At 43.7% G+C, this 13512-nt stretch overlaps 1 protein-coding gene across 1 annotated transcript in view; it reads left to right on the plus strand.

Annotated features, from left to right (window-relative positions):
* Positions 1–13512, plus strand: part of LMNTD1 (lamin tail domain containing 1) — a 204312-nt gene that overhangs the window by 64488 nt on the left and 126312 nt on the right. Inside the window, exon 6 of the mRNA XM_082252711.1 lies at positions 9855–10040. Within this exon, the coding sequence (XP_082108837.1) occupies positions 9855–10040 (186 nt within the window). The remainder of the gene's footprint in view (positions 1–9854; positions 10041–13512) is intronic.

Here is a 13512-nt window from a genome sequence, read left to right on the forward strand (position 1 = left end):
GCACAGATATATCGAAATGTTTTCAATATTATATTTAACAGATCAAAAGTGAGCAAATACAAGGTGTTTATTGTTAGAGTTCAATGTGTTGGGTTCCCTATTCCTGTGCCCATGACTCTGCAAATAGCATCACATGCTCTAACAAACCTGGCTGGGTGGGGAATATTTAACCACTTGATCACCAGGCATTTTCTGGCACTTTTTATATACAGTATCTCACAAAAGTGAGTGCACCCCTCACATTTTTGTAAATATTTTATTGTATCTTTTCATGTGACAACACTGAAGAAATTACACTTTGCTACAATGTAAAGTAGTGAGTGTACAGCTTGTATAACAGTGTAAATTTGCTGTCCCCTCAAAATAACTCAACACACAGCCATTAATGTCTAAACCACTGGCAACAAAAGTGAGTACACCCCTAAGTGAAAATGTCCAAATTGGGCACAATTCGCCATTTTCCCTTGCCAGTGTCATGTGACTCATTAGTGTTACAAGGTCTCAGGTGTGACTGGGGAGCAGGTGTGTTAAATTTGGTGTATCGCTCTCACTCTCTCATACTGGTCACTGGAAGTTCAACATGGCACCTCATGGCAAAGAACTCTCTGAGGATCTGAAAAAAAAAAAAAAAAAAATGTTACTCTACATAAAGATGGCCTAGGCTATTAGAAGATTGCCAAGACCCTGAAACTGAGCTACAGCACGGTGGCCAAGACCATACAGCGGTTTAACAGGACAGGTTCCACTCAGAACAGGCCTCGCCATGGTCGACCAAAGAAGTTCAGTGCATGTGTACAGCATCATATCTAGAGGTTGTCTTTGGAAAAATAGACGTATGAGTGCTGCCAGCATTGCTGCAGAGGTTGAAGGGGTGGGGGGTCAGTCTGTCAGTGCTCAGACCATACGCCGCACACTGCATCAAATTGGTCTGTATGGCTGTCGTCCCAGAAGGAAGCCTCTTCTAAAGATGATGCACAAGAAAACCCACAATCAGTTTGCTGAAGACAAGCAGACCACGGACCTGGATTACTGGAACCATGTCCTGTGATCTGATGAGACCAAGATAAACTTATTTGGTTCAGATGTTGTCAAGCGTGTGTGGCGGCAACAAGGTGAGGAGTACAAACACAAGTGTGTCTTGCCTACAGTCAAGCATTGTGGTGGGAGTGTCATGGTCTGGGGCTGCATAAGTGCTGCCGGCACTGGGGAACTACAGTTCATTGAGGGAACCATGAATGCCAACATGTGCTGTGACATACTGAAGCAGAGCATGATCCCCTCCCTTCTGGGACTGGGCTGCAGGGCAGTATTCCAACATAACGACCGCAAACACACCTCCAAGGTGACCACTGCCTTGCTAAAGAAGTCGAGGGTAAAGGTGATGCATCTGTGGTGCATCCTCAAACGGAAGGTGGAGGAGCACAAGGTCTCTAACATCCACCAGCTTCGTGATGTCGTCTTGAAGTAGTGGAAGAGGACTCCAGTGGCAACCTGTGAAGCTCTGGTGAACTGTATGCCCAAGAGGGTTAAGGCAGTGCTGGAAAATAATGCTGGCCGTACAAAATATTGACACTTTGGGCCCAATTTTTAAAATTTCACTTAAGGGTGTACTCATTTTTGTTGCTACCAGTTTAGACATTAATGGCTGTGTGTTGAGTTATTTTGAGGGGACAGAAAATTTACATTGTTATTTAAGCTGTACACTCACTTTACATAGTAGCAAAGTGGCATTTCTTCAGTGTTGTCACATGAAAATATATAATAAAATATTTACAAAAATGTGTGAGAAATTTGTGAGATACTGTACATGGGAAAATCAGTTTTTTTTTTTCTTGAAAATGACTTAGAACCCCCAAACATATATATATATATATTGTGAGGGATTAGCTCGGTGGTAGGCGTATGGGTGACCCCTTTGGGGGTGCGTTTTCACAGAGAGATAGCCGAGCAGAGGTTGAAAACAAGACTGATTTATTCATGCAATTTACTTCACACAATTGCAAGCGTCAAAACAGCCAAAATAAAATAAAAGACAAAATAAATCCTTGCCTCTGTGGGCGGCTACCTTCTCACGCTGGAACCTACCTAAGAAGTCTTTCCAACCTACTGTTGGGCCGACACTGCTGATCCTACAGCAGACACTCAAATGTCCATTTGTTTGCTTTTCACACAGCACAAACATTGTCCATTGAACATGTCCCTTTGTTTTTTTTCACACAGCACATGTTCATTTATAACAGGATCCTTTACTCTTCAGATTCTTCACATTGAACACAGTTCATTTAACAGGTCCCTTTACTCTTCACACTCTTCACATGGAACACTTTGTCTTCTCACCTTTGAGACGTCTTCACTCGTGGTTACCCTCCTTAGCTTCACATCGCTGTAGGGGGTCTTCTCCCATGCTCACCAGCTTGTCGGGAGGCACACATCCGACTGTCCCCCTCTCCCAGCCCACACGGCGACAGGAGGCAGCAGTCCTTCTCCCATGCCCACACGGCGTCGGGAGGTACACGTATGTCTGCCTTCCTCTCCCAGCCCACACGGCGACAGGAGGCAGCAAACAATAGGAATTTCTCTGAACAAATTATAGAGCCTTAACTCCCTCATTCTGAACAGGTGAAGGCCTTTCAACTTCCTGCTGGCTAGCTCTGTAGCCAACACCCTAAATTAATTAATGGACTTTCTAAATCAGGTGGAAATGTATCTCTACATTCCCAGATTTAGCTGACTTCCTGTTACAATATATACATATATATATATTTTTTTTTTAAGTAGAGGCCCTAGAGCATAAATTGGTGGATTTTGCACTTTTATGTCACACTGTATTCGCGCAGCGTTTTTTTACAAATAAAATTTTTTGGAAAAATACTCTTTTTTACATTTTAATGCAAAAAGTAAACAATACATAAACCAATTTTTTTGTAAAATATAAAAGATGATGTCACGCCCAGTAAATAGATACCAAACATGTGAAGCTTTAAAATTGCACATGCCCACGCATCCGCGACACACAATGTAAATTTTACTTACCATAGGCAACAATTTAAAAGCCTTTACAGATTACCACTATATATCTACAGAAGAGGTCTAGTGCTAGAATTACTGCTCATGGTCTGACGTTTGGGGCGATACCTCACATGTGTAGGATGATCGCTGTTTGCATGCGTGCAGGACCGACAAACTTGTTTGCCTTTGCGCGCCAGCACTGGGGCACTTTACACTTTTTTTTTTTTTTACATATCAATTCTTTTTATTTTTTTACACTGTTGCTTTAATTTTTTTTTTTTTTTTTTGTTATCACTTTTATTGCTGTCACAAGGAATGTAAACATCCTTGTGACAGCAATAAGCATGTGACAGGTGCTCTTTATGGAGGGATCTGGGGTCAATAAGACCCCAAATCCCTCCTTTGCACTTAAAAGCATTAAAAACGCCAAGATGAGCGGTTTTAAACACTTTTGTTTTTCAAAAACGGTACCATTGACTTCCAGGTAAACACGAGGTAATGTCATGTCATTGCTTCCTGTCTTGTCACCAAAGCAGAGACAAGATCAAAGCCGCTTCCGGCTTTGTATGGGTCTCCGGCCAGCCGGCGGACTAGTTGGCTGGTAGTTTGGTTCTCCCAGTAGGACAGGAGAGCCTAAGAGAGCCGCGGAAGGCTGTGGGAGGGACATCCCCCCTCCTGCTGCTTGTAGTAATCGAGTGGCTAGTTAGCGACTCCAGTTGCTATTACAAAAGAGCTGACCATCGGCTCTAAAAAACGGTGCAGCTGCAGGCATCACCCCGGTACAACCACTTAAAGTCAAATGACGTACTAGGTTCATGATTTGGTGGCAAGTGGTAAATGTGTATAGGCAGTACCTCAATCGTAAAAGAGATATGTAACAACAGCAATAACACATCAAGGAATATGTGTATGTATATATATATATATATATATATATATATATATACAGTACCATGTATATGGCAATAAGTGAACAGTAGAAATATACTGTAACGGAAGCACGCAATTGGTGAAGGGAGCGACTCCTCTAAAACTCTATACTTGGGCTGTCCTATTTAGGGAGTACTACAGTCTGTAATACAGTATAATTCCCTCTTCTTTTGCTGGCTAGCTCGTTAGAGAACATCTGTTTTTTTGTAGCGCTCAGGTTAATGTTTTCATTTAGGAAATAATACAGGCACTCACTCTGTTTTAATGGCAGACAAGTTTGTCCCTCTTTGATCAAACTGTAATGAGATTTTGGCCAGTAGCCTCTCACCAACTCTTGTGTCAGTAAGTGATTCTCTCTGTTCATTGTGTGAAGCGTGGCCAGTCAGTGTCTGCAGCGTTCTTCCAGTGTCCATCAACATTCAAGGCTCTCTCCAATGTTTGAAGATGTCAGTTGCTGTGACCCTCTCTCTCTTAGGTGCAGTGGTGAGCGGCGGTCTGCTTGCAGCTGAAGCTGCATACAGTCCTCTCAGAACAACCACCAAACCTTTCCTCCTTTTTGACTGGGAAAAGCAAAAGACAACCACCTCTCCTCTTTCTCCCAGTGGTTTGTGGGATCTGCTGTTTCCTCCTTCCAGCTCACCAAGCCAGCTTAGCCTGTCAAAACTACACCTCCCACAATCCTTGCAATCTACATCTTGTGTGCCTTCCTATTGTGTAGAGGGTAGGCTCAGAACTTGCTGCACACGGATCTCCTTCTGTAGCTGCACCAGTGTAAAAGTCTCCACTGCTGCCACACACACATGACTAAGGTATACCAGGGGTAATGTTGGATGTGCTTTTGTAGATCTCTACAGTCCAGTGAACCCCACTTTCCACTTATCACTAAAATGATACGACTGACATACTTTTGGAGTGAAATGGGCTGTAGCGGACATTTATTAACAATAAACACCATTTCAACATTCCTTAGAACAGAAATATAGAACAATAACAAGAATGACCCCCTAGGTTGCTGATCCTTGGAGGCACTACCGAAACCAACACAAACTGCGGAACCAGTTGAAGATCCTCAGCTGCAGAACACCGGCTTGAGGACAATACCACATTTCCCACTTACACCTCTATCTCCACAAATCCACCGTTAACAGTGATTAACCATAGAAAGCTATACTATAGACGGTTCCTTACTCTGATCTTACACAGCAAAATTTGGACTCCTCCAAGGATCCCAACCGCCATAACATTACAACCACCCAACAAGTAAAACATCTGTAGGGCGGGAGGGTGGGAAGCTTCTTTGTCGTCCGTCTGCCTCGAAGTGCCCCTGAGACTTCACTACCCACCTTCCCACAGTCCTTTCCCCTCCCTAGCATTACCTACACAAGTCAATGCCTACAGCCCCTTATCGACCCCTGACCACTTTACCATTAACCCACTGACTGCTGTACTGGCTGCTGGCCTAGTCATGCTTGCCCTTTGCCTATTTCTTCTTTTTTTTTTGCTGCGGGCCTCTTTGAATCCTTTTCCTGTCAGTGCTGCAGACTGGGGTAACATTCACGTGAAATACATATACTGTATAGGGGTAGTTTTACCTGTCAAAGCTTTTGCATTTCTGTCCATCCACTATAGAGATTTCCTAGCTCTGCCACATAGCACAGTTCTGTCTTGCAAAGGAGGAACCTGATCTTACTCTGGCGCAGTTAGTTAAAGTGGTTTTAAAGGCTCAAGGTTTTTTATCTATGCATGAAGGTAAAAAACCCTCTGTCTGCCGTAGCCCCTCTAGGCCCCCACCCATAATACTTTACTGTAGCTTACACATGTATTTGAAAAGGTGTGCAAACTAACCCCCTGTTTTTAACGCATACTGTTAGACAGGATAATTTAGTTGGTTAGCACAGTGGTCCTCAACTCCGGTCCTCAGGGCCCACTAACAGGCGAGATTTTAAGTATTACCTTGGGGAGATGCAGACTAGAGTACTGCAATCACTGAGCAGCAAATGATATCACCTGGGATGTATTTCAGTTATCTTGCAAATCTGGCCTGTTAGTGGGCCATGTAGGCCAGGTTTGAGGACCACTGGGTTAGCAGGCTGGTTGGTAAGTTGAGCTGGGAATTTCTTTGGTTTTGTTTTGCATGCGTTGCCCTTCCATGTGCTCCTTGCTGTAAAAGGCCAGTTATAGGTGAGGGCAGTGGCCATTTGTTTGTACTTTTAGAATACTGGTGAGGGAACGTACTGGACACCTTTGCGGCCATGGTGCTATATGCTGGTTGTCCAGTGCGTCCCTGTGCCTTTAAGGAGGGATGGGCCCCCTCCAGGCTCACCTGCCCTCTGCCTATCCATTATAATGCATGTGCTTCTACTGTGGAGGCTCTCAAAGTTTAGAGTTAGGACTGCAGATACTGGGGTGCCTTGATAGGGCTCTGTAGCTTACGCATGTATTTGCAAATGTGTGCAAACTAAACTCCTGTTTTTGACGCATACTGTTAGACAGGATCAGTGACAAAGAAACAAAAAAAGGGCGCACCGACCTAGCGCATTATCCTCAATAGAAGGCTTTATTGAAGTAACATTAAAAAGTGGCTACTCACAGACGTAGATAAAGTAAGTCATATCAAGCTCAATTGCTCAAACGTCCGGGTGTAGTCCATACAATCGTTCATAACTGATGAGATGACGACTGACGCGTTTCGAGGCCCAGCCTCTTCCTCAGAGCCACTGTGTCATGGCTATCTCCTTGGTTTAAGTAGTGATGTACTGATCCAGTCCCTACCCCTAGGTGGGAGTGTCTCTTCCCCCGGGGGAGTGGCTAAAGCACTACAGCTCTTCCTCTCATGACCTCATTATTAGTGGTATACAGTGACATAAATCAATCATGCAGATACAAAACAATGCTAAACATATATGCTAAAAATATATGTATACGTATAGTTAAAACCATGTGCATGAAAATAGGATTAAAATAAAATAAAAGTAAAAACCATATGCATAAAAACTACCATGAGCAGATACCAAAGACTGATGGAGTTGCTTGCTGAGTGCATATAGAGACACTGTAGGAGCTCCCTGAACCGACAATGGAGGGCAGCTAATGTGATCACTATTTGATAATAACCCCCATAATCTTACTTTTTTACCTTTGCCGGTCTGCTGTGGTCTGGGCCATAATCTCACCCACTCCATATTCCGCATGAGTCTTCCCTCTATTGGCATTCTACGGAGCTGGGAACCGATGCACAATGATCGATCGGCTCCCCACCCCCGTTTTGACTCCCCCTGTTTGGTGCAGATCTTCTCCGCGCCCCCCCTCCCCCTCCTGTATGATGGAATCAATTTGGGGATTGTATGGAGAGGAGTGGGTGAGATTATGGCCCAGACCACAGCAGACCGGCAAAGGTAAAAAAGTAAAATTATGGGGGTTATTATCAAATAGTGATCACATTAGCTGCCCTCCATTGTCGGTTCAGGGAGCTCCTACAGTGTCTCTATATGCACTCAGCAAGCAACTCCATCAGTCTTTGGTATCTGCTCATGGTAGTTTTTATGCATATGGTTTTTACTTTTATTTTATTTTAATCCTATTTTCATGCACATGGTTTTAACTATACGTATACATATATTTTTAGCATATATGTTTAGCATTGTTTTGTATCTGCATGATTGATTTATGTCACTGTATACCACTAATAATGAGGTCATGAGAGGAAGAGCTGTAGTGCTTTAGCCACTCCCCCGGGGGAAGAGACACTCCCACCTAGGGGTAGGGACTGGATCAGTACATCACTACTTAAACCAAGGAGATAGCCATGACACAGTGGCTCTGAGGAAGAGGCTGGGCCTCGAAAAGCGTCAGCCGTCATCTCATCAGTTATGAACGATTGTATGGACTACACCCGGACGTTTGAGCAATTGAGCTTGATATGACTTACTTTATCTACGTCTGTGAGTAGCCACTTTTTAATGTTACTTCAATAAAGCCTTCTATTGAGGATAATGCGCTAGGTCGGTGCGCCCTTTTTTTGTTTCTTTGCTTTCAGTACCGGTGGACTACCCCAGTCCGATATGGGCAGCAAGACCTAAGCCATCTAAGAAGCCAGCTGTGAGTCCCGTGAGGAGTGTGGTCGAGGGGTTTGGATACCAAGCGCAGGAGGAGGGTGGTCACACCTTATTGTTTTTTGGAACAGGATCAGTGGCGGCTGGTGCTCCATCAGTCGGGGGGGGGGGGCGGCAGATGGGCCTGCCCCCCCATATCACTCCAGCCTGCACCATCACATCTCTCGCCCGCCCGTCAGTCAGTCAGTCAGTTTGCTTACCTTGTTCCTCCGGAATGACAGGCTGCGGCTTACCCCTCAGGCTCCTTCATGTCACTTCTTGGCGGCCGTTTCCTCCCCCCTTCTTGGCCAATAGCATGCCTTCTCCTTTTGGCCAATCGGGAAACAGGACTCAGGACCCGCTTCCTGATTGGCCGGGAGGAGAATCAGTGTGGCAATAGCAAATATTCATTCGCTAATGTCACACAACTGGGTGGGCTCAGGGCGCAGTGCTCTGCACCCCAGGCCCACCATTTTTTGAAGCCTATTAGAGCCTCATTTAATTTCATATAAAAACCCCATTGGAATCCATGCGTCCGGTGCCCTGCATGTAGATTAGGGGCTGGATGCCCCTGCGCCCCCAATGGACGGGCCACCACTGTATAGGATAATTCCGTTGGTTAGCAGACTTGTCCATAAGCTGAGTCAGGAATTTTTTGGTTTTGTTTTGCAAAACCAATACTTACCCAAGCCCCATCTCGATCCAGTGATGTGCATAAGAGCAGCGGCTCTCCCAGGTCTCTTTTTCCTCATGGACTGAGACAGCAGCAGGATCAATCAGCTCCCACTTCTGTCAGTCACAGCCAGTGAACCAATAAGGAGAGAGCTGGGGCGGGGCCGGGCTGTGCTCTGTGTGGGCTGCTTGTTTTGGGGAACAATGCGGGACGGAGGGGCCAGGAGCTCTGGCGGGGGACCTGAGAAGAGGAGGATCGGGGGTGCTTTGGGCAAAACCACTGCACAGAGCAGGTAAGTATGACATGCTTGGTATTTTAGGGGAAAAACAATCGTCCTTTAATATTACTTTAACACCTACATGTCTTTGACTGGACAGCAAATGGTGAAGTAGCAGACTAATGAATTCTTATCTCTGTCACTCTGCTCTCTTCTAGACATGTGCAGTTCATTTCATTCCAAATAAATATTCAGACAAATTTTTAGTTTCATTCGAATTTGAATTGTAAACATATTTCTGACATCAAAGACTGTGTGGTATTAGAGTACCATTTTGAAATAATGCTGTTTTTGTTAAGCCAAAGATGATATAAAGACTCATTGTAATCATTTGGTGAAGATTATTGTTTTGTTTGCTCATTTTGCTACATTCAAATCGAAAAAAAAATTAAAAATTTTAGATTCAACTGATTTGAAATGTATCGATTCAAAATCGTTAAATTCAAAGAAAATTTGAAGAAGACATAAAATGAATTTAGAATATGAATTCAGGACAGGAATCCCGAATATGAATTAACCGAATTTAACTTAATAACTAGATTAACAAATCTAAACGAAACAAAGCAATTTTTTTTGTCTTGCACATGTTTACTCTCTTCTCCAATCCGTGTATCCCTTACTAACATACAAGCACTGCAGCACATCTGACTGGCTGCTTTTCCTGCTTGCTCCCCCAGTCTGACCTCTGCTGTACAGGGACTCAAAGGCTGACAAGTCAAAATCAAATACTTACATTGCTTGTAACAAATTATATATAATGAATCGTGTATTAATAAATACATAGCTGTGGTAATTTGTGTCTTTATTATCTGCTGGAGCTCAGCTTTAAGCCCCCTGTGAATTTCATGAATCATTCTTTTGACCACATTTGCAGGAAACCCAAGAGCTACGAACCCAGGTTGCCCAGTCGCAAGTACTTGTGTTGCAGTTGGAAGATAAGTTGCGCTCTATTAGCCGAGGAGGCCCGGCGTTAGTGGAGGCAGTACAGAGAATACAAGAGGCCAGCGAGGCTGAAGTGAAGCGACTACAAAGTGAAACCGAGAGTGTTTATAACCAGAATGTAAGTGTGTATAAAAAGCCTGTAGAGTTGGAAGGTATGTAATGAATATATAATGATGCATGATTTGCATATAAATATGTGAAATAGTGGCGGGATAGATACTGCCATCTGTCCGCACTTCAATTTATAATGGTATGGCTGACTATAAATGGTTCATATAAAGATGCTTGGGGTTTTTGATTAGTGTTGGTGTGTGTGTGGAGGGGGGGGGGGGGGGTTACTGTGCTAGAAGCAATGAGCTCCTCAGGATATCAGTTATGATATTTGGAATGCGGAGGGAAGGGATCCCCAATGCCACACATCGGCGCGAGTAGTGCGATAGTAGGGGAGACAACCTCAGCCTGGGCTCCCCCAACACGTTTCGCTCCACCGTCCCTCCAGAGCTTAGTCATGGGGATGAGTTATAATATTTGAAATGTCTCCCTGCAACTGGAGATGAAATTTCTGTTTTCTGTGAAGGGAAGGATGGAGTGATGCATCATTGAGTGTAGCCTCAGACGGATGATGTGTCTCATTGTTCAGTAGGGTTGAACAGAGATAGATATGTATTCATCTATGGCTAGCCTAAGATACACCTTTAGAGAGAGGAGGTACAGTACATGTCAATCTGAACCAGCCATCTTCTTTATAGCTGTTGTCAGATCCACCTTGGCAGGAGGGGAGTGGACAGGTCAGACCTCATAACTAGGGTGAGAAAGCACTTGTCACATACACGGTGGAGGAGCCTAAAGAGATAAGAACGTCCACTCTTACACCTCCCGCTCAGCTTCCCTGGTAAAGAAAATAGGTGGCATAAGGGCACGTGCCTCGTAGTTCTTGCCAGACGCTGGTACAGGTAGACATATGTATCTGAACCAGTTAGCTTCCCCTCCAGAGATAACAGAGAAGACTGGACACGGGGATAACAGGCCAGAACTCCCAAACAGAGGGGTTACAAGCACAGGAACAGCAGACAGGTGGTAGACTGTGACCTATGTGTAGGCAGGAGTGTCGTCCTCGTGAGAGAATGCAGGGTGGATATAACTGTGACAAAGAAAGTCAAGACTGGTGCCAAGTCAGGCAATCTGAGTCAGCAACTGCCAACCAGATCAAGTCTCTGTTGTTTCTTCATCGAGAGTGGGGGCACTCTAATACAGGAGGTGTGTTGCTGGCCAGATTAACAGGTGAAAACAGAGGGAAAATGTCTAAAAAAGAAAACAAATGCAGTCACCACATCTAATAATTGGTAAGCTGCAATATATGCATTTTTGGTTTTGGGTTTAATACTGCTTTAGGTAACTTTTAAAGTTTACCTAAAAGTAAAAAGTTCAAAACTTTTAACTTTTAAAGTTTGCATGTAAAATAGTCAATACTATTTTAGATGTACATGCAATGTCTTTTCTGCAATAAAATAAATGTACCTGCCTGCTTGTGGTGTTCTGTAGAATGTACATTGAGCTACGCCTGCAGAGTTCAATTTACATTCTTGGCAAGGTGTCAGTGTGACTGACATCATCCCGCAAGATGTCCGAATACCAGCACCTGAAAGAAGATGGGGAGATTAGTTGAGCAGGGATGAGCCAAACTGTCCTGGGTGTAGATGGCGAACCTTATTGAAATCCATGGGAGCCAAATATGTCAAATCAAATATGCCCATTTTCTTGGCTAATAGCAAAGGGTTGTGAAAAAACCAGAGGGTGGGCACTGCCCTGGGGAACGTGTACCAATGCAAAACATTTTTTTTCAAAATTCTATTCGGCTGGGAGCAGTGATTTTTTTTGTTAAGCACTGATGTTTACAAAGGAACTAAACATGTTTTAATTTCCTTAAAAAAAAAAAAAGGCACACAGACCCCTTCAAAGGTTTCTGAAAATAAATAGCAGACCTCCAAGCTGTCAATGGCAATTCAAGAGAAGGAGCGGGAATAGTGGTGGCCACGTGCCCATAATTAGGCAATGATGTCACATTATATTCCTGCCCCTTTGCTTACATGGTCATGGATTCCTGGCCATATAAGCAATGGGCAGGGTGTCATTATTGGCTGGCAGGGATGCAGCGGTAGCAATCATTAAGAGCCAGAAGCTGTGTTGTACGTCCACACTAAAAGCCTTAAAAGCCTTAAAATGTTCACAGTTGGGTTGAACATCCAAACAGCATGTATTCGGTCTGGATCTATGTTGAGGCTCATCCCTACCGGCATGGAACCTCTTAGATGTTGGACTGTTGGAGAGGAGGTAAATACTGGGTATTGCGGACTTTAGTTCCACTTAAATTTGGTAATACTATTGACAGACTGCATCATTTATGTAATTTTATTACCACCCATACTTCCATTTTAAATGTATTCTCCTGCATGTTGCTTTTCGCACACCTTGGTAGAAGTTCATTTCACAGTGCCAGACACATAGGTTGGTATATGAATGACCATTTTGCTAAGTTCATGGGCTGCATTGCGCTCCCCTCTGGCGGAGAGTCAATTATTTATATATGTCAGCGTATGAACAGCACAAGGAGCCTTCCCTATAGACTGACAGTTGAGCTGCTAATTTTAACTCTCTTTCGCTTCCCATGAAGCTGAGTTATGTAATCGGGTTTGTGTCACAGCAAGGCAGGGTTAGCACTTCCTAATGGGAGATAAAATGTGCAACTTTATTGTGCGCTCTGCTGATGCTGAATAGAAGGAGACCATTGAGGAAGAGAATGGGGAAATGGAAGGGAGTGCCAATCTCGCCAACACACGTCCATCATTATGCAAATGTATCTATTAGGGATGAAGATTTAACCATCTGAAGGACAGTGTACCTCTGTTTTTAGACTGCATATTCACCTTCCTTTTCTATCTGTGTCCCATTGGGAGGACTTCCTTTATTTCCTGTCCTGTAGGAGCAGAAATCTATCTACGGAGAATCCTGTTGCTAGAACCGGTGTTCTCATTTAAAAATCTCTCTTTTTTTCCCTTTATTGGAAAAAAAAAGAAACCCTGGTGACAACGTCCTCTATTGGGAAAAACGAAAGAACCAGCGACAAAGTCCTTTACTAAAAAAAAAAAAAAATAAGACCCACATCATCAATCATGTCATCCAACTATGTTGATCCATCTGAATCACAGTGAATAATATTCACCGGCCCACCGGAAAGAAACGTGCCACCCCGCCAACGTGTCTTCTTCTAATTAATGCTCATTGTATATGGCTGTGCCCAGTCTCTTAGCTGAATAAAAACAAAGGCTCAGGTGATGTCATTGACCAATTATGATAATGATTTATGCACTGTGAGAATTTTGGCTTGTTCCTGATGAACTGGACGAAATTTGTATTGTGAGTGGCCCTGCTGGCCACCTCACACCCCATATCCATCAATTCAAAAATCAAAAGAGTCAGGCGAGAAACTGTCAAACAAAAAAAATCCATTAGATGCAGCTGCCGTTTGGGTATTCTGACACTCGCCATTGGAAAAAATGCATATAATACAGGAGTGGTGCAGCGCTGTGAAT

Source organism: Pelophylax lessonae (assembly GCF_965119305.1).
Source record: "Pelophylax lessonae genome assembly, chromosome: 4".
In the NCBI taxonomy this organism is placed as follows: Eukaryota; Metazoa; Chordata; class Amphibia; order Anura; family Ranidae; genus Pelophylax; species Pelophylax lessonae.